The sequence below is a fragment of the Artemia sp. Qi Xiang Cuo genome, chromosome 18, assembly GCF_049724085.1.
Source record: "Artemia sp. Qi Xiang Cuo chromosome 18, ASM4972408v1, whole genome shotgun sequence".
Taxonomy (NCBI): domain Eukaryota; kingdom Metazoa; phylum Arthropoda; class Branchiopoda; order Anostraca; family Artemiidae; genus Artemia; species Artemia sp. Qi Xiang Cuo.
This window is the reverse complement of record NC_142811.1, coordinates 38,651,882-38,674,252: the sequence shown is the minus strand read 5'-3', so window position 1 is coordinate 38,674,252 and position 22,371 is coordinate 38,651,882. Positions and strand designations below refer to the sequence as shown.

General features: G+C 35.9%; 1 protein-coding gene across 1 annotated transcript in view; it reads left to right on the top strand.

The window, feature by feature from the left end:
• LOC148941475 (uncharacterized) overlaps positions 1–12,317 on the top strand; it is a 36,187-nt gene extending 23,870 nt beyond the window's left edge. The window contains exon 3 of the mRNA XM_089104180.1: positions 11,991–12,317. Coding sequence (XP_088960306.1) covers positions 11,991–12,085 — 95 coding nt within the window. The 3' untranslated portion in view covers positions 12,086–12,317. The remainder of the gene's footprint in view (positions 1–11,990) is intronic.
• Positions 12,318–22,371: the final 10,054 nt, after the last annotated feature.

Below are 22,371 nucleotides of genomic sequence, written 5' to 3'. Positions count from 1 at the left end.
CATTGAAAAAAAAATTACAGTGAAATAAATTCTTGAACTGATGGATCTTTCAACGACTAGTATCATTATACATCAAAATTCATTTTGATTTTGTTTATTCTTTCCAAGACTGTTCAAGACGCATATAGTTTTCAGTAAAGCGCCAATGACGCAGTAGGTTTTAGACTTTTACAGTAAGAGAAGGAAGTCATATCCTAACTCGTTTTTTAAGGCCAGAATATCCCAGGAAACCAATTTTCCCGAAAAAATGGAGATATTTTTGAGAAAAAATACATACGTACATATATAAATCAAACATATATGAAGTAAAAACAAATCTAAAAAAAACTTCTTTATCTATGTTGCAATACCAAAGTAAGCAATTATGCGTTATAATGGAACTTTAAGTCCACAAATTGAGCAATAATCCTATGTTTATTTGCGTAGGGAGGGAGAGAAATTTTCAAATCTGTCATAGCACCTTAGTTGTAGGCTACTTGAAAATTAAGTGACTTAACAGTATTTTCATAAATCATTAACGAGACACGAAAAACCATTGTTTGTTGTTACATTTTTATCATTCTTTTGGTTTGGACTGGAAAAATATTAAACAGGATTTGGATTAAAAAAATATATGCTACATTTCAAATTATTGAAATATGAGGTAAAGATAGGGACCACAAACCCCGATAGCTGAAATAGGGGGAGGGTAAAAGTTATAGGCCGTAGCTTGAAAATTCAGAATGAGGTAAAGGGCATAATTTATTCATCCCCAAAAAGGAAGGGGGTCAAAAATAGGTCTTCCTCTGTCCGTGCTGATAAGTATACATAGCCATAACATGTCATTTTAGGATTTACACACTTTCCCGAGTGTTCAGAACGACACCAAGGACTGATACAGCTCAAAACTGACCCCTGCAAACTACCTCTCAAGTGTACTTTGTGAAAAGTAAGTAATCACCTATACTTAGACCCACTAGGCTCCTGCCTAGGGGTGCACAATGCCAGGGGCGCAATAAGTTATCACTGAGTTATTTTTTCTTAAAAAAACTAGATTTATATAGTCAAGCGATAGGTGCACTCCGCCGCCGCCCTGCCTATTCACAGAAAAGTGCTTTTGAAACAACACGATAATTCCGTGGCCATTTATAAATGCCAGATGTCTCTCAAGAATGGCAGATGAGAGTTCTGTATCACCTCTCTCTTTCATTACTTTTCGCTCAGCAGTTGCGTTATGTTCATTGCTTCCAAGATCTCCAAATTTTCGGGGATTTTTCTCGAGAATGTTGCAAAAACAGAGCGGCAAAAACGCTTGGGCCTAGAAACATCAAAGCTTTAAATCCGTCCCTGCCGTCCCTGGGTGTGAACGCGACGACTGGTGGTTGCCTCCGCCGGAGGTAACCACCGGAGGCCCTCCGGAGAATGCATTAATGTACCGGATTAATGTACCGGAGGCCCTCTGATACATTAATCGGCATTTAGCAGCAAAAATGAAGGATAGCTATACCCTATTTAACATTCTCAAACTTGTGTGGAAAAGCAAAGTCACGTCGCCAGCACTGTTTAATACTCAGTGGTTCTCACTCAGACTTCTACCAAACCAACTTGTTCATTTTGATCCTGTCAATATTCATTACTGTACCAAAAGAATTTGGTTTACTTTGTGATTCTGTATATAATACTCTTATGGACTGCTGATTTTCTAATTAGGAACAATTTACATTAGGATATTTCTTCGGAAAAGAGATTCCATGAGAATTCTTTTTTTTGTAGATTCAGCTCGAGTCATAAGAAAAAGTATGCTCATGTATTTTGAATCAATTAAAAAGAAAAACATTTTCGCTGATAAATAAGTACTTCATAATTGAACAAAATTGTGTTTAGGAATAATTTAAAACTTCAAGCCCTTACTGGAAAACCTTCCCCTTAACCTGACGAGCTCAAATTTTATATTCATTCATTTAGGACCAAAGAGAAAAGGAAAAAAACAAACAAAGAAACTTAACTTTTTGACACAAATCTTTTTTTAAACACCATAATCACCTCCATGGACACACTAATAAAATAATAATACAAAAGTGGAAATAATAAATTCAAATCAATTTTCATCCTTTTTAGTCTAGGATTTCTAATTTTCCATGTTCTGACATCGATTCTTCCGGCAATTAGCGTCCCCTCCTTCGCTCCACATCGAACGCGCAAACTTCTAGTAGCCTCAAATCGAGCCACTTCAGAAGAAAACTACTATTGAACCCAATTTCAGGACTACGACGTCAGCGTAGCTTTCAAGTTTTACCAGGTTCAATGTATATAAACCGAGAACATATTTTGGGGAAATGCCATTTGATAAAGGTAATTGGTGTTTATAAATATATATTATATATAAAGACTGAAGTAAAATTTGGCACACATAATAGAGAGAGACTCCAGGCCTGTACTTTCCCCTCGAGATGGTGATACTTTTTTTTTAATTATTCCAAAGTTTTTTATGTTACCGCATAATTTCCTAATTTCTGGCGGTTTTTGAGATGCCTCCCACGCCAAAGAAATACCAGTCCCACCCTCAAAAATAGTTACCACGCAACTATTTATTAGTACTAAAACATTAAAAAGCTTATGTTAATAAAGTAATCACAACACCCATAAATTATTAAATATTAATAAAACCGACCGTCATATTTATTATCAAAGTTTTTGTTTTTTTGCGAGATGACGATTATTTCAAGGGTTAAGCTAGTGAAAAAAAGGCATAAACTCTAGCTTTTGTTATGTTCAAAACAGAGTTTGATTAATACAAGTTTTTTCTGGAAGGTTTCGGTAAAGTTTCAAAACATGATTCAGGCAAAATTTTCAAAATTAGAAGTTCACATTGTAAATAACCTCTGACAATATACCTTTTGTTTAATCCTTGCACAGTTAAGAAAAATATTTAAAGTAATACTAAAATTAACTCGTTGAAAATAATGTCACCAGATTTATCATGGTATGGTGCCAGCCGCAACCTAGTAAAGAAACAATTTTAGCCATAGTTTAATTAAACATATAGAACCATAGTGGTAACTTAAGCGTTTTAGATCAAAAGTTATTCATCAGGCGAGCAGACTAAAGTGAATACACCTAAATATAACATCATAATCAGGCCTACGGCATCTTTACAAAAAAAAAATTGTCAGTCAGTCCAATGTCTATGTGATAAAACAAATTGAATTTCGTCCAAATGAATTAATTTATTTGACATTGACAAAAAATTTATTTTTGCATTATTCATGGCTTGGTCATTCACAAGTATTGCACATTAGGCCGCGCATGCAAGAGAGTCTAAAGTCTAAAGTTACGCTAAAGTTTTTTATTGTTTAAAAAAAAGTTGTGAGAAAGTCAAACTTTAGCGTAAAGATCGAGGCGTAGAGAAGGGGACAGCCCCTTTCATATACGGAATAATTTCCGTGCGTTTTAAGTTTTAACGTCGTTCCTTACTTTCAGTTAAAAAAAACTTGTTATTTTTATTTAATTTTTGAACGTTTCTGAATTAATGCAGGTTTTGATCTTGGCTCGCCGGCCATGAATAATTCAGAAAAAATTTGCATATTAATTTTACTATTATTTTGATAAGTGGCTTTCTCGAAACCTGTTTAATTTTATTTACGAACGTTTTAATTAGTAATAAATATACGTAGCTTACGAATTAACTTACGTAACGAACTTCTATATTCATAGATTTTTAATACTTATATTAGGGGGTTCGTCCCCTAGTCAATACCTTGCTCTTTAAGCTAAAGTTCGAATTTTGTTCCAATTGTTTAAAAATGACCCCTTAATCACAAAGGCTGTTAATTAGAATAAATAGCTCTTATGAAAGTACTAAAAAATCTTTGGCTGAAAGAGCGAGGTACTGACTAGGGGGTGAACCCAATCACATACGTAATATTTACTGTTCGTTTTAAGTTTTGATGTTGCTCCTTACTTTCAGTTGAAAAACTTGTTATTTTTTATTTAATTTCTGATCTTTTTCTTTAATAATAATGGGAAATCCGGCGCCCCCTTCATAGCAATGTCCCGACCCTCATGAAAACTTCCTCTATGAAAAGATACTCCCATATAACCCCCGCACCCCTCCCACCATTCAGAAAAAATCCCCCTGAAAACGTCTGTATACTTCCCAATAACCAATACTATATGTTAACATTGGGTAAAATCATAACTTTCAGCCCTCCCCCCGGGGACTTCGGAGAATTAAGTCATCCTAAAAGACATAGTTTTCATATTTTCAACCATGCTGAACAAAATGGCTATCTCAAAGTTTTGATCAGATGACTTTGGGAAAAAATGAGCGTTGGAGGGGGCCTAGTTGCCCTCCATTTTTTTTGGGTCACTTAAAAAGGGCACTAGAACTTTTAATTTCCGTTCCAATGAGCCCTCCCACGATATTCTAGGACCACTGGGTCGATACGATCACCCCTGGGAAAAAAAACAAACAAACAAATAAACACGCATCCGTGATCTTTCTTCTGGCAAAAAAAAATGCAAAATTCCACATTTTTGTAGATAGGTGCTTGATACCTCTACAGTAGGGTTCTCTTATACGCTGAATATGATGGTGTGATTTTCATTAAGGTTCTATAGCATTTAGGGGGTATTTCCCCCTTTTCTCTAAAATCAGCCAAATTTTCTCAGGCACGTAACTTTTGATAGGTAAGGCTAAACTTGATGAAACATATATATTTGAAATCAGAATTAAAATTTGATTCTTTTGATGTATCTATTGGTATCAAAATTCTGTTTTTTAGAGTTTCGGTTACCATTGAGCTGGGTCGCTCCTTACTTACAGTTCGTTACCACGAACTGTATGATATAGAATTCATTATAGATGAAATTGCCAGTGTGAGAAGTTAGAATATTTGGCTAATAAAATTTTGTATTTTTCTGAGAAGGATGATCATGGATGCGTTTTTATTTGTTTGTCTGTTTTTTGTTATTATTTCTCAGGGGAGATCCATGTCACACCAATTATCCTACAATATCGGTAGATGGCTTATTTGAATGAAAATTGCAAGTTACGGTGCGCATAAGTTTCAAATGAGATTGCGCGACGACAAAGTAGTGTTTCCTGCCATTTTGTGGTGTAAAACATCAATTTTGGCCCAAAGAGGGACAAAAGCTATCGGACGAAAAATTTTGAGATTGTTGATCGGTTTAAAATTACCATACAACTATACATACATTGAGCTTGCCAGTTTCAGAGAACATAACGCTGCGGGGTGGCAGTGGCATATTCGTTACTAAAGATGCAAGTAACCCACTTAAATGAACTGTTAGTATAGATAGATAGATTGGTAGATCGTGTATTTCAAAAGCCCAAGCCCGCACAAAAATTTAAAAAAAAAAAAAAAAAAAAAAAAAAGTAAAAAAAAAATAAATAAAGGAACAAATTACACAGCACACAGAAACATAATACATAGGGAAATATGTGGCAAGAAAATAATTGTAATTCTGTATAATAAATAATTAATTGTATAACCTTTCTTTCTAAGCTTTTATCTATGTACAAACCAACCCGAAATATTGTGGTTGGATTACTATGTAAAATACCAGGAAGTAGCAAAACAATCCCATGCAAGTATTTTTCCATTAAATCAGAGAGCACCGGGCACTTCCGGAGAAAATGGTTCAAATCTTCGTCCTCATCTTTACAAAGAGGGCGCAGATACGGCCCTTCAGGATCAACTATATTTTTGTCGAACATCTTTTGCTTGCTCTGGATTGGAAGGCAATTCGCCCTAAGCTGAATCCATCGGCATAAAATCATAGCCAGTAAATCAAATCTAAAATAAACTTCGGTACTTGTCTATTACATAAAATACACTCAAGAAGTGAAGTATGGCGAATGCTATTGAAATAAAACTAAATTATGATGAAAATATAATAGTTTAGAAACAAATTTGGGCTGTATATTTGCACATTAGTGGGGTTTCCAAACTTCCTCTCCAAAACTAGGTTTAACCTGATTATAATTTTCAATGTTGTAGAATTTAAAACCAGCCGTTGCCAATACTAAATTTCTTGACCATATAAGGTAAATCGTACCTGTCTTTCTAAATCTGTTGGTAAATCACGGGAACCAAGATTATCATTCCATAAGTAAGGCCTTCCTACTCTTTCTAGTAATGACTTAATTTTGGACGGACACGACGTTTTCAAATCACAATTTCAAATCTGATATACTGCTCTTACTGGTATATCTTCATCACTCCTAATTAGCTTCAATCAAAATCTAAAGGACTGTTCAGGCTTACATATAAAAAAATTAAACTGTACATGGATAACCCTTATTCTCCACGCCCGTTCATAGTTGAAAAAATTTGTACACCAAATGTTTTCAATTATCACAGCAAGTTGAAAGTTGTTGTGGCTTGCACAACTGCCAGTTTTCTCTCTTTCTTATAATGTCAACAACAACAAAAATCCCAAAATTCCATTGATTTTCCATTTCATTAACTAATTTTTGGCAAAATAAAATATTAGACTTTTCTTCTTTTCGTTCTTAAATCCACACTTGAAGTGAAAGTTCACAACTTCATGGCTTCGAATAGCCCACGTACAATTTTTAGCACAGAAAATGGGACTCGCTTCTATTAATTTTTAACACACTGAGAGAAGCGTGTACAAATCTTATCACAGATTTTTGCGTACAGGGCGCATAATTTTGCGAATTATACGCCTTTATTCACTAGCATAAATGGTCCCTTAGCATCAAAATAGATCTACGTAGCTTTAACGAAAAAAGGCCCATTTTCAGAATCTGTAAATGAGTTGTCTGATGTAGTTGTCTGCAGTTGTCTATATACAATTAATGTAGAGATTCATTAAACTGAATTGATTTATTTTAGGCTTGATCAAATAATGTATGGTGGTGCAAATTCACGCATTAGCTATTATCGAGGAGGGCCAGCATATATTTGTCTAGGTGGGGCTGGGGGAAATCCTTCAAGCGATTTTTTTTTTGCCCAAATTTTCTAACTTCGAGTGAACCTTGAGCTGAATATGGAATGAGTTTGGGGAGGTCGGTTAGACATTAATCTGTAATATTCTTTCATTCCCAAGAATCTTTTGGGGGGTATTTCTGGGTGACACCTTCCCTTTTATTGGACAGACACTTTTTCTGTGTAACATAGAAAATGACATTCATAATTTGGGTGGCACAGAAGGGGAAGGTGGGAAAGGAGGACTATGAGTACTGCCAGGAAATTTACCAGGGAGGGCAAAGGCTACACATTTCTTAGGAAGATTTAAATGGGGATATCGCTTATTTTAATATTCATGTACATTTTTAATGTCTTATTGTTTCTCGGGTGGCATTGCCCCCTGCCCTCCCTCCCAAAATGTGGAGGGGAGATTACCTGCTAATAAAACTTGCTTAAAGAACTTACCATGAAAACCGCACAAACGATGACCCAGTTATTGACTTTGGCATTTCAGACCACCCCCTCTCCTGAGAAATATTTGATTTCATGTACTTTTCAGGGATGATTATCATTTTTGAGGCATTTTTTTAGAAATATTAAACTCGGATGTAAAAAGAGGGTTGAGGAAGAGAGTGGTAGCTTTCCTCATATTTAAAGAACCTTGGACCAAACAGCTCGCACCAACACACTAAATAAAGAGCGACCTTTGTCAACAGAAACAGAAACTCTAAAGATGGAAGTTTTGATTACAATAAACGTAGCGACAAAATGGATTATTTATGCTGTCTCCAAATATACAAAAATAATAATTAAGTTTAAAGTGGTTCATCAGAACCTATTAGAATATAAAATTTTGCATAATTTTTAAAAAAGAGGTTAAACTCCTCCAAAAAGGGATGTGATCTGAATTAACATATTACAATGAAATTCTAAATGTATGAAAACCTTACTGCTACCATCTTACAAACCTTACTGCTATCTAGCAAATATGAAATTTCTTATTTTTCCAAAAAAGGATGGTCGCGAAGTGTTTTTTTTTTTTTTTAATCTTCCTTTTTTGTATCGACTTGTTAGTCGCATATTACTAAAAAAGGGTTCACTAGATTGAACGTTTAAAGGTTTAGTGTCTATGCCACAGAGATCATGCCAGTGAAAAGGGTCGCATTTCGGCATTATGGCACGAAAGAAATATGATTTAGTTAAAAAATTTCAGAGTTACTGAAAGGATATATAGCCTCCCAGTCTCAGAGGTCATGCTGAATGTGGTATATCATTCGCTTTTTAAATTCCGTGAAGTCCATAATAAATTTACCCTTATCTATCTAGTCAAACTATTTGCTATAGCGTATCATATAATCGCACATCATTAAAGTGTTGGCAAATGGATGAGGGAGGGAACGTGATGTGTAAAAATTAAATAAAAAAACAAACAAGTTTTTTAAGCTGAAAGTAAGGAGCGACATTAAAACTTAAAACGAACAGAAATTATTCCGTATATGAAAGGGACTGTCCCCTCCTCAACGCCTCACTCTTTACGCTAAAGTTTTTTATTGTTTTAAAAAATAAAGTTGTGTGACAGAGTCAAACTTTAGCGTAAAGAGCGAGGCGTGAGGCGTTTTTGAACGTTTTTGAATAAATGCAGGTTTTGATCTTGGCTCACCGTACATGAATAATTAAAACCAAATTTTCATATTAATTTACTTTTATTTAGTTAAATGGCTTTCTCGAAACTTGTTTAATTTTATTTACGAACGTTTTTATTATTAACAAATATACTTAACTTAAGAATTAACTTACGTAACGAACTTCTATATTCATAGATTTTTAATACTTATATTATGGGATTCTCCCCCTAGTCAATAACTTGCTCTTTAAGTGAAAATTCGAATTTTGTTCCAATTCTTTAAAAATAACCGCTTAATCACAAAGGCCGTTAATAAGAATAAATAGCTCTTATGAAAGTACTAAGAAATCTTTGGATTAAAGAGCGAGGCATTGATTATGGGGTGAACCCAATCATATATGTAATATTTTCTGTTCGTTTAAAGTTTCGATGTTGCTGCTGTTGCAGTTGAAATACTTGTTTTTTTTTATTAAATTTCTTATATTTTTTTAAATAATGCTGGGAAGTCCGGCGTCCCCTTCATAGCAATGTCCTTTCCTCCATGAAAACTTCCTTCATGGAAAGATCCTCCCACATAACCCCCGACACACACCCCCCCCCCCACTACCAGGAAAAATCTCCCCTGAAAACGTCTGTATGCTTCCAAATAACCAATACTATATTGGGTAAAGTTCATAACTTTCAGCCCGCCCCCCCCCCCGGAACTTCGGGGGATTAAGTCATCCTAAAAGACATACTTATAATATTTTCGAACATGCTGAACAAAATGACTATCTCAAAATTTTGATCAGATGACTTTGGGAAAAAATGAGCGCGGGAGGGGGCCTAGTTGCCCTCCATTTTTTTGGTCACTTAAAAAGGGCACTAGAACTTTTAATTTCCATTCCAGTGAGCCCTCCTACTATATTCTAGGACCACTGGGTCAATACGATTACCCCTGGGAAAAAAAAAACAAAAAAAAACAAACAAACAAATAAACACGCACCCGTGATCTTTCTTCTGGCAAAAAATGCAAAATTCCACATTTTTGTAGATGAGAGCTTGAAACCTCGACAGTAGGGTTCTCTGATACGTGGAATATGATGGTGTGATTTTCATTAAGGTTCTATAACTTTTAGGGGGTCTTTCCCCCTTTTTTCGAAAATCAGCCAAATTTTCTCAGGCGCCTAACTTTTGATCGGTAGGATCAAACTTGATGAAAGTTATGTATTTGAAATCTGCATTAACATCTGATTCTTTTGGTTTTTCTATTTGTATCAAAATATCGTTTTCTAGAGCTTTGGTTACCATTGAGCCGGGTTGCTCCTTGCTAACAGTTTGTTACCATAAACTGTTTGATGAAATGTTTTAGTGGCTCATTTTCAAACTTTCGAAGAGAAGGGCTTCAGATGAAATGAATGAAAATAGTACAACATAATAGTAAAAGAATAATAGTAACAACAGTAATAGTACAACACCATCTATAAGGGTGTTGGCATGTAGATTCTCTTGCGAAAAATAGGGCATCTAAGACCTCAATATAGCGTGTTAGACCCATTGTTTTAACTTTCTCATGAGGCTTCATATGAACTGAATGAATATTCAGACTTTTAGTGACAAAATAAGTTTTTTCGTATGGAGCGATATTATATGAAGCAAGTTTTTTTCAGCGAGATTGTAGCTTAAAATGAATAGAAATCCATCCGTATAAGTGGGAGGGGGGGGGCTGTCCCCACCTCAACCCTTCAATCTTTATGCCATAGTTGATTTTTCGTCCCCAGTACTTTAAGAAACACTGCTGAAACACAAGTGCAATTTGAATGAATGGGATAAATAGTATAATACACAATGCCTCTGGAATGGAAAGCTTATTGATGCGCTTTTATTTTTAGCAATAAAATTTTCAGCTCAAATGTTTCAAACGGCAATTGGTAAATAAAACACTTACCTATTTAATTACCCGATACTACAAATGCTTTACTCATAATTGCTTCCACCAAAGAACTATAAATCATGCAGCCCTCCTCATTTACAGAAAAATTTTATATCGCTATTTACTTTCATTTGAGGAAAAAACTTCTTTTTTTTTATTTAAAATATATAGAAGAAATCCAGACCCTTCACAATCTTAGATATTTTCAGAAACGTTTCCAAGGTGTGATTTCCCTCTATATGCTGATATATGAGTGTTAACAGCCAAATTGGATGCACCTGACAAGGCTGGAGAATAGTGAAGATTTTAGCTACTTCTTGCTCTACTCCTAAGCAATATATTCTTTCTTAGTTTTATGTTCTCTCTTGCTGAATTCCTCGACGGAAAAATACATCATCATGGCCATGTGACTCATCAGACTTTTATTTTTGAATTCTGATTAGATAATGGTTACATACCAATCTCTGGCATGAATTCAAAATACGGTAGCTGTATTTCCATATGTAAAATTAGTTTTGGTACTTATCTGTTAGCCAGTACACACTCGAGAATTTGGATCTACAAGTACGGGGTTGAAACAACTGAGACGCTTTGAAAACAGATAGGATATACATATAATTTGGGCTGTATATCTGCACATTAGGGGGGGGGAGTGGTTAAGTATAGGGGGGTTGCATGCAAGATGTAACCTAACCTAATCAAAATACCAACCAAATATTTATTAGAATATAGCTATAATGTAGTTTTCTACTGAGCCGAAGCTATTTATCTCCGTATATAAACAGTAATAAACCGGTTATTGTCTTATTTTACAGATCCAAATTCTCGAGTGTGTACTGGCTAACAGGTAAGTATCTAAGTTGTAATGTATGGTGGCACGTACAATAAGTAAGAATAACAAGGTATAAGGAATATACGGTACTTACGTATTATCCCAACCACACTCAAAGAGCTTGATCTCTTTGATTTGTTTAAAAGCGGTTTTTCTGTGTGTACTCTCAGATAATCAGCTTAGCCTGAATGATATAAACTACTAAGTAGGTATATTTTAATGATTATGTTCGGTATTTAATATAATGCGTTCTGGGCGGCCTGCTTTCCATAACTTTCTGTTGTTGTTTCCGTAATTTTGTAACTAAAGAATTATATTTTCATCATATTTAGGTATATTTCATTATGATTAACCTAACTTCACTTCTTGAGTGTGGTCGGGATAATACGTAGGCTAACTACCGAATATAATTTTTTCTTCCTTATTCCCACCCCTGTAAAAATTCTCTCTCCTTACCACCGGGGTATCTAGCCATTTTTCTTATGGGGGGGGGGGCAGCTAAACGAGAGATTGAAATTTAGGATCTTCCGTTAGAGCTTAATTTCACAGTCGAGTACATTTCAAGGAGGTTAATAAGTTTTCAAGGGATCATTACCCTCCCATTCCCATCCTTGACTATGCTCCTTGCTATTCCTCAGCGTGTTATTATGCACGTCTTGAATAAAAACTTTGCTTTACTTTCAGAAGCCAGTATACTTGGATCTGCAAAGATTATGGGATGTCCGCCTGGGCAAATGCGACGAATAAGCGATAAACGATGCGTAAGAGTTTTTGGATAGTCTTTTTCACTCACTGACATTGCTGAAAAGTTCAGCTTCGACATACTTTAACGAAATTTACAGAAGTCTTACCGAAGAAGAAGACGACGAACGTCATTTTTACGTTAATTCGCCAATGAAATTCTGACGCCTAAGATTTTATTGTTGAGATCTCAATCTCTGTTTATACAAGCTCATAACTAGTAGTTTTTTTTATACCAAGTTTAAACGATATTAAATTGATTATACAGTCCTCCATACTTCAACACATACAAGAAGGATTTAGAACATGTTGCTTCCCAGCCACGGAGCTCCTAAGACATCCGAGAGCATAGTGGAGACGTAATATTACTACTTAAGAACATAATAAACTTATTTTGACATTAGGGGAAATAAAATATGAATTCATTTAAGAGGAAAAGGATTAAAAATTTAGATACATGAATGTAATCCATAGGTGGTTTTAGAGGGGAGGGGGCACTTGACCCGGGCAAAGAATATTTAGGGACGCAAAATTTCAAATAAATAATCTAATGGTTATAATTCTTTTGTAATTTCATTTTATTAAAATAAAGTAGAGGGCGCACTAAATACATGAAAGTAATTAATAAATTATTCATTAATTAATAAAGTAAAAATAGATTAAAAAATAGAAGATGATTAAATTAGAATGATTGATTATAATTAGACAATTTAAATAATAAACTGAAAAACAATAAAAAACACAAATTGTTAATTAATTAGTAAATTTAAATAATATTGTTAATAAATGCAAATTTTGTTACAATTTGGCCTATTAAATAAAAGGGGTGGGGGCGCTAATCAAGATTTTGCCCCGGATTCAAGACAGGCCAGAACCGCCACTGCTGTAATCGAAACCAAAGTAGCATTAAATCACCTTAAACTCTGAGTGCCATTGCTTTACCACGCTCTAACAGTAGAAGTTAAGAAGAAAATAAATCTATTATAATTTGGATTCGTTCTTGCTGCGAAAAGGCGGGGTTCAAAGCCTCTAAATTATATTTAAAATCTGCGTGTGCCCATGTGTAGCAAGGAATGCCTTATCTGATCTTTATGATCTACAGCCGTCATAATTATCTTTATTACTTCGTTCTTTATGATGTTCAGATAATTGCCCTCTCATTCATTTCTTATGTTATTTATTTCTAACTTGACTTTTATTTGTATCTATTTTAAATCCACCACGTTAAAAAAAAATCCCTGATTATCTATGTATGTATAAATTTATTGCCCATCATAAATGTAAAATACAACACTGATGGAGTTTAAAGAAAGAAAATGAAAAAAAAAAAATAATAAATTCTGATAAATACAAACAGAACCAAAACAGAGAAGAACAGACAAGAAGAAAAAAATTACAAATAGGGGCAATTATATGTAAGAACAAACCTATTATCAAAGACGGACAATTTCAGAGGTGCTTTCACCAATAATCTGCCTCCGATATCTCTCATTTCTTTTCTGTACCACGGACACTGGACTTGCAACTCCATACCGCAAGGATAGTGAGCTGTTATTAGTCCAGAGAGGCAGCCTTAGCAAATATTTCGCTTACTTGTAGAAACACTTCCGTATATCCCTAATATCTGAAGCAGTAAGAAGAGACCAAAATGGTGCAAGGGCAAGTAGATGCGGAACAGCAAATACATTATAAACGCTAGCTAAGATACGGCGGTTACATTTAAACTTTAACGCAACTAGTAAACCATACGCATTCCTAGCTTTTCTGGCAAAAAAATCTTTCAAAAGTTGACGCGTGGCGCGAAGATTTGACCCAATCGGTACACCAAGATACGTCAGTGTATCTTGTGCTTTAATAACATGTTCACCTAACTGAACATTTGTCGGGCAATCTGAACGGTGATTGAACACAAGCAACTCAGTCTTACTCTCATTAAATCGAAGACCAATACGTTTATGCTCCCTATCGAGAATTCAAAAATTTTCCTCAATTCCAAAGGTTGTTCTACTAATATCAAGGATGTTCTCAGTATAGTTAGCTAGTGAAATATCAATACCATTAAATGTACATATGGTTAGAACGTTCTGTTGTGGCACAACGACAGTATTATTAAACAGGGGGAGGAGAAGAAACAGTTCCCTGTCTAATGCCCTTTTTTACTGAAGTGATGGAGTGAGTTCCAGCGTACCATGTGAGATGGTAAGCTTAACTTTGACAATTAGCTTTTATACATATCACGTATCGATTTGATGACAGAAATACTGACTCGACGCTTATAAGCAGTCAAGAAGATATGTGGATGTATACCCGTGTCGAAAGCTCTAGATACGTCTAACCCGGCAAAATATGCTACCTCATTATTAGCAATCAAATGGCGAGAATGGTCACGACCTACTCCTTTCTTGAAGCCGAATTGGTTATTCGGTGTATAACACTTATCAGATATCACGTTTATAACTAGTAATTGCAAAACTTTGCACAAAACCGGTCACACCGTAATTGGTCTAAAAGAAGAAGGTTGGTCCTTGGACTTTCACCTTTTTAATACCGTTGTTATTACACCAGTACTGAACACATCATGAACTATACCACAACAGAAAATCATCTGAAAGAGTAAGGTCAGATGCTCAATCAGGAGAGAGGACCCACATCTTAGATGCTGTGCAGAGAGACCATCAACACCACAAGAATTTTTTTTTGTTGCTTAGAAATGCACTCAGTAACCGCAGATCGAGTAACAATAAAACTGATCTCATCAGTTGATTGGCCTAAGGAGCCATCAAGATCCCTTTCATACTTGTTTGACAATTATAGATCAGGCTCGGAAAACTCACTTTTACATAAGTCACGTTACTGGTCACTGTTAATTTTGAAAGCATTATAGGCTTTTGAATTATCTCTTTTGAGCAGTTTCCATACGGAATTAGGTTCACTTGTGGCTTTACTTGATAGTTAAGCTACTGATTTAGCCCGGTGTTGCCTAAGTACTTTCGTAAAATGTCGCTTTGTTTTCAGACGAATTTCATTTATCAAACCTTGCCGTGGCATACCACACTCCTTCCAGACATGAAACCAGAATTTCGATTAGCACAAGAATCAATGAGGTCAGGTTACCTGACCAACCATGCTTCTCAGTTCCAAGACGTACTATTCGTATGGGTAAACTAGCACGCTCGGCAGAGCGTAGAGCGTGAACGATCTCTGCACAGTAAATATTCAGCAATATTTGCTTCTCTGTAAATGTTAATAATTCCTTTTTTTGGGGAGAGTATATGAATCAGGACTTTTATCTTTTTTAAAATAGAATCACTAACAGCCCGGAACATAAACATATCTACACGAGCCCAGTCAGGGGTTTCATGCCATTTACTGTCATTGTCTGCACTTGGACCACTCTGTGCAATAAGTTGAACAGGGAATATATTACTGATAGGCATATGATCTGGGATTTGAAAGGTGGAGATAAGTGAGGATCCTGAGTCTGGTTTTATATTCGGGGAACACATGAAGAAGTCCAGAGAAGAGGTACTGCCAGAGTTATGGATACATGTGAAACATTAGGTATTCTCAACCGCCAAGAGCTGAGGGCACATGTTATTCAGAATATTAGCAAGACTGCTACTGTCGTCAAAAAAGGTTACAGTTCATATCACCAGCAAGGATTACTGCTAGGTTTTGCACTTCACAATCAGACACGATGGAACTGACTAGGCGGCATGCTTGATCAAATTGTCTGTCTGATGTAGCATTACGGCAATCGGTGGGTAAATAGTCTGAAACCGCCCCCTAATTCTGAAATTTGACTGATGTAAAATAGTTACCGTCGCAAAAGTTCTCAGGCTTGAGGACACCTCTATCAATAAGAGTAGAGCCTTCACTCGGCTGATGAACCCTGAGGGCTCTAGTTGAATAAATAGTTGCGACAGCAGAACCAGTCTTGATCAATAAATAGGGACTTTTGGAAGTGAAAAGGCGATTCTGTAGGTAGAGATGGTCATTTGTCTTGCATATAATTCGGCCTACGGGTAATTTCACTGAGGCGCCTCCAATAATATTCCATAATATAACACGTAGATTAGTGCTCATTTTAGGGGATTCATAAGTTTCTGTGCGACAGGACATTTGTAGCTGTAATAAGGATGGTCAACTTGATTGCACAGCGCACACTTCATTTTATTTTGACAGGGGTTTTCCAGCTTGTTCGAGTTTCCTATCTTCGCACTACGTTAACAACAAATAAGAGCTTTACAGTGCTGAGCAAGATGTCCGTTAGCTTGGCAGTTGTAGCAGCGAGGAGGGAGAGGGAGAAACTTATCAATGCGGATTCGGTCGTACTCGATTATCACTGACGAGGAAATGGCTGCTAATAAGCCTTCTTGGCGAGAGAACCGAAGCTTGTAGGACCTAGTTTTGCAGATATGGGAGACTTCGGTACAGTTAGTTATCAAGTTCTGCAACTGACCATCAGTAACACTGTCAGGAACGAAACAGGCAATTCCACAATACACTGGAACTTTTAGCTGTAGGCTTAGCGATTGTACCTTAGATTTAATGGCATCAGCTAAAGCAGTATCTTCATTTTCATTACCTACAACGAGGCGCTAAGTATATTTTCCCGGTCTAAGCTCAATTATCGCCGACTTCGAGCTACCACACAAGTTATCAATAAAAATTTTGCGGTCCTTGGGGTCATTCAGCGTTTTAGGTGGATTCTTTAATGTAACGGGAAAAGAGGGTTTGGATGATTGTGTGGGGGCTTGAGACAAAGAAGGCAGCGGGTTGCGCTTCGACCGGACGTAATTATTGAATTTGACACACAGTTCGTTAACTTTACGAGTAAGTGTAGCACTTGGTTCCCATGCAATAACTGGTACTTCGTCAGACTCATACATTACGAAACGGGGTAGGGGTATTTGCTTTTCATCATACTTTTCAAATTTTTTTAGCATGTCCAGACAGTTATCTACAGCTTTCCGTCGATCACTTGGGCGATTCGTGCAGTTTGCAAAATTCCACAATATTTTCTTTGCTCATTAACGAATCAGTGCTAAAAAAGTCCGCACCAGTTTTCGCAATATCGGCGTGGACATTCCCCACAGCCCGGGTACGGTATAAAAAGTTCAAGACTGGAGACCATACAGGCTGCTGGCTCCACATTGTATGTAGCAAACAAACATACAGCAGGTATCTCACTTAGTGAGAAACAAGGTTGAATAGCCGCACAGAGATCACCGGGAGCCAGGGAAGAAACATTGTTACCATACTACTCTAGGCCGTATCGAGGATTTTTTTCTGGGGGAGGGGGGTTACAAAATACTTTTTTTGGGGGAGGGTTTTTTGCAAAAAAAAACACGTTAAAAAAGCACCAAAGTTTTTTTATATTCATTTTTGTTACGTTTTTACGAGTCAGACAAATATTTGGGGGGGGGGGGGGGTAAAACCCCATAGCCCCCCTGGATATGGCCTTAACACTACTGTTTTGTTGTTGTTGTTTTTTCAAAACAGAAACGTAAGATTTAATTTAACGACACTCTACAAAAATTTAGACAATGAAAGATCCCTGAAGTCGTAGACTTAAAACATTCTTACGCAGATACATTTTATTTTACTAATGATTTAAAATAATTCAAACTAATATATGCGGTTATTTATTTTAAGGAATAAAACGTAAACTGACTCCCATCGAGAAACTTCTTAAACCAAAATTTGTTAGTCAACACATTTTTGTTTTCAGAAATTGGGCACTCTATTTGATGAATAGTGTGATTTTAGCCTCAAATTCAAGTCAAAAAACTTTAGGTTACGATTTTTAATTGCGATAACGATTACTCATCACTGACTAAATCCCTTTTTTCTAGTATATAAGACCATATCTCACACCTAGGACTTCCTGTCGGCATGTTATCCTGTATTTCATGCCTTTTGGAAAATATTTTATAAGCTAATATAGTAAATATCCGTTACCGCTTTTTCTGTTTTGCCAGATATTTGCTCTGCTTACCACTACGGGTCCGTAACTCAAGATCGATTAGTAGAAGATTCATCAACTGCAGTCCCAAAGCTTTGCGAAAATCATAAATAGAAAACACAAGCAGGGTTTCTACCCCTAATGATTTATCACCAGTTCTAGTGATTTTTGTTCTAAAACTAATGATTTTCCTCAAATCTAGTGATTTTTCACCTTATAGCGCGTAAAATCATGATTTAATCGAATGAACCATGCAAGAAGTAATTAAAAAAAAAAAACATAAAATAATTATTCACTACAGTTCCTAATATATTCCAGATTAGCATTTATGTAAATATACCGCCTTTGAAACTTCCGATTTCCCACCATACGTCCATATCAGATTTAGGGTGGCCGGCGTTTACCTCCCCCCCAGCGAATCCCCCCCCGTGGAAAATACCCCCCGGAAAACACCCCCTCCCCGCAAAATATCCCCCCTCCCGGAAAATACCCCCCCCCCCCAAAAAAAAATAACCCTCGTGGAAATTAAGGTTTTTGAAATTTGAGAATTTTATTTGAGTTTTTTTTTTTATTTCCGTAGGCGGATGGAATTTTGGTACTTGTGTATTATGCGCCACTCACTCAAGTTTACGCTGTGTAAAATTCGAGAACACACCGTTTTTTTTTTTTAGTTTCTTCGTTACTTTACAAATAAATTTGCGCTACAGATTTGCACATTCGGGGGGGGGGCGGGGGAGTAGGTAAGCATAACGGGTCTGCAAGCAAAATTTGTTTGGTACAATTATTATGCATATTAGATAGATAGAACCCAAAACGAACAGAAATAACAATAAATAACTTATTCAAACTCAAAATAGTAACAATTAGCATGATTAGGGCTGGCAATCCTCAAAACTTTTCAATACCAGAAAGTAAATTGCACTTCGCTGAAAACAAAATACATTTTAAATGTCTCCCTTTTTTTGACTTCAACAAATAAAGAAGTATCAAGACTATCAGGAATAGATAACGGAATATGCATATCCAACTGACAATACACGTTTTTCTAAAGTAAAGTGCAAATTATTTTCTGGTCTGAAGAAGACATGGGTGTTGTCAGCCATACTCCTTTTACTCTTTGCTCGTTTTGAGTTTGACTAGGATATCAATTATAATTTCTGTTAGTTTTGGGTTTCATTTATTTGTTAATGGTGATTTGTGGTAGTTTTACTCTTGGAAGATAAGAAAAACAAACTCGTAGAATTTGACAACGCTTTTGTCCGTAAAAACTTAAACAATTTAGAATGTGTTGGTTCCCAAAGCCAACTATCTTTTCGAAGGATAGCCACACCTTCTTAAACTTTTTGGTGTCATATGTTTTAGCTTAATATTGATGATTGTTTGCCTAAGTTGTTTTTTTCTTCATTTTTTTTTTTTAATTTGGCACCCGCTACTGCCAAAAATTGCAGAAAATTGTATGGAAGCCTTTTCAACACAAACGGATTTGTGTTTTTTTTCTAAGTTTTTTAGACACTTCCGGTGTGTAAATTCTTCTTTTTCCCGTTCCTTAGTACTTTTCAACAAAACTAAAAATAAAAATCGAATAAAAGTTTCAAATTTAGAAACCTTATTTTCCACAGGGGAGGGTATTTTCCAAGGAGGGGGCATTTTCCACGGGGGTGCTTTCCGAAGGAGGGGGAGTGGTGTTTTTCGTGGTGGAGGATATTTTTTGGGGGGGGGATTAAACACACCCCCCCCTTCTCTATATTCATTTATGTTATTTTACTATGTTCATGGCCGTATATTTGGCTTTAAAATACACTTACTTGTCAATCTATCTAATATCAGAATAATTGTACCAAACACATTTCGCATGCAGACCCATTATGCTTACCCGCCCACCCCCCCTAATGTGCAAACCTATAGCGCAAATTTATTTGTAAAGTAACGAAGAAACTAACGAAAAAAAAACAAAAACGGCGTGTTCTCAAATTTTACACAGCGTAAACTTGAGTGAGTGGCGCATAATATACAAGTACCGAAATTCCATCCGCCTACGGAAATAAAAAAAAAAACTCAAACAAAATTCTCAAATGTGGAAAGCCTTATTTTCCACGGGGGGTATTTTCCGCGAGGGAGTATTTTCCGCAGGGGGGATTTTCCTCAGGGGGGTATTTTCCGCGGGGGGTATTTTCTGGGTGGGGGGAGTATTTTCCACGGGGGGGGGGGTATTTGCCTAGAACCCAGATTTAGACAGTTAGACTCCAGAACGCTATCAGCAAGATGATGCGCGTACTTATTTAATCTGAAAATTGCAAAACTGTTCTATGATTCCTATTTCACAACATTTGCTCAGGTCGAAATTTAGTCTTCAAATTTATGATTTTTTACTTTCTATAATCTATCAATTCCAAATTAGGTTTTCATTTTTTAAAGCTTTTGAAAGTAGAGTGGATATGAACACACCCTCTACATCTACATTTAGAACAGAAAGGGAGCCATCGAAAAATAAAAAGGTAGGTATACATTAAATATAGTTTTTTGAATGAAAAAAGAAATTACTGAAAAAGAAAAAAGGGCTCAGTTCTTTTTGTAATAAGATTTATAACATAAATAGATAGGCTAAATCGATTGTAATTTGATGATTGAACGCGGTTGGGAGTAAAAGGGGGGGGGGTATCTAATCTGAGAGTTGTTTAATGGTTTTATTTTTTACTTGTAGTACCTAATTGAAACTCCAGTAATTCTTGAAATTCTCTTATTTGTAACTGTAACACCTTATAAGCGCAGATAATGTCCTATTCTTTGGTTTGTTTCGTCCTATTCCTAAGTTTTTGAATTCATGTGCTAACATATCAAACAGTTGGGGGCAACGAACTAAAAGAATGGAGGGACACGGCTCAATAGTAACCGAAACTCTAAAAAACGGAATTTTGATATCAATCGATATATCATCAGATTATTATGCTGATTCCAAATATATAAGATTCATTAAGCTTATTGCTACCCATAAAAGGCTACGAACATGCAAAAATTTGCCTGATATTTTTAAGAGGGAGGAAACATCCCTGAAAGCAAAATAAATTTAAATAAAATCACACCATGAGAAACAGCGTAACAGAGAACCCTACTGTACAGGTTTCAAGCTCCTGTCTGCAAAAATTTTTAAATTGTTTTTTTTTTGCCAGAGGAAAAATCACGAATGCATGTCATTTTTTCCCCAGGGGTGATCGTATCTAACCAAAAGTCCTAGAACATCGGGAGAGGGCTGATTTAAAGGAAATTAAAGTTTCTAATGCCCCTTTTATTTGACCAAAAAGATCATAGAGCTACTATCTTTTCCCTAAAATTGATCGACCAAAAGTTTAAGATAGCCATTTGGCTTATTATAGTTGAAAGGTTCCAAAACTATACCTTAGGTTTAGCTTGTTTTTGGAGGAAAAAAATAGAGTTCTACTGTACAGGTTTCAAGCTCCTGTCTGCAAAAATGTTAATTTTTTTTGGCAAGAAGAAAAACCACGGATGCGTCTCATTTTTTTCCCCAGGAGTGATCGTATAGGACCAAAAGTCATAGAACATCGGGATAGAGGCCATTTAAAGGAAACCAAAGTTTCTAATGCCCCTTTTATTTGACCAAATAGATCATAGGGCTACTATCCCCCCTCTCACGTCCATCTTTTCCCTAAAATTGATCGACCACAAGTTTAAGATAGCCATTTGGCTTATTATAGTTGAAAGGTTCCAAACTATACCTTAGGTTTAGCTTGTTTTTGTATAAAAAAAAAAATGGTTTTGAATCGATAAAAAAAAAGAAAAAAAAAAATAATTCGATTACATCACCGATAACAAATTTTCAGTGATCGGGTTATAAGTTAAGGGTGCCAATTTGGAAAAATACATGGAGGAAGCAAGGATTTTGTTCTATTCTCTGCATAAAGATGCGAAAAGATATTTTTCAAAGTTTCAAAGGTATTTTTCGCTTGAGAAACAACAAAACATAAATCTAAAGTTATTTTAACGGACCTAGGGGGGTAATTTTACCCCCTTGCTATAGATGCACCTATATAGAACATGGTAAGTAAACATAACAACTGTTAATTACATTGATACTGAGTAGTATAATTCCAATGATATCTAGTCAATGATGTAGTGATTTATGTGCTGATATCAAGGCCGTATCCGGGGGGGGGGGGTTACCTGGTTTGAACCCCCCGAAATTTTCGACCGAGTCGAAAATTAGTAAAACCTAGGTAAAAATCAGTAAAATTAGTCGAAAACTGAGTCAAAAATTAGTAACCCCCCCCGAAAAAGTCAAATTTTAGTAACCCCCCCCCCGAAAAAATCCTGGATCTGCCCTTGGCTGATATAGTGATTTTT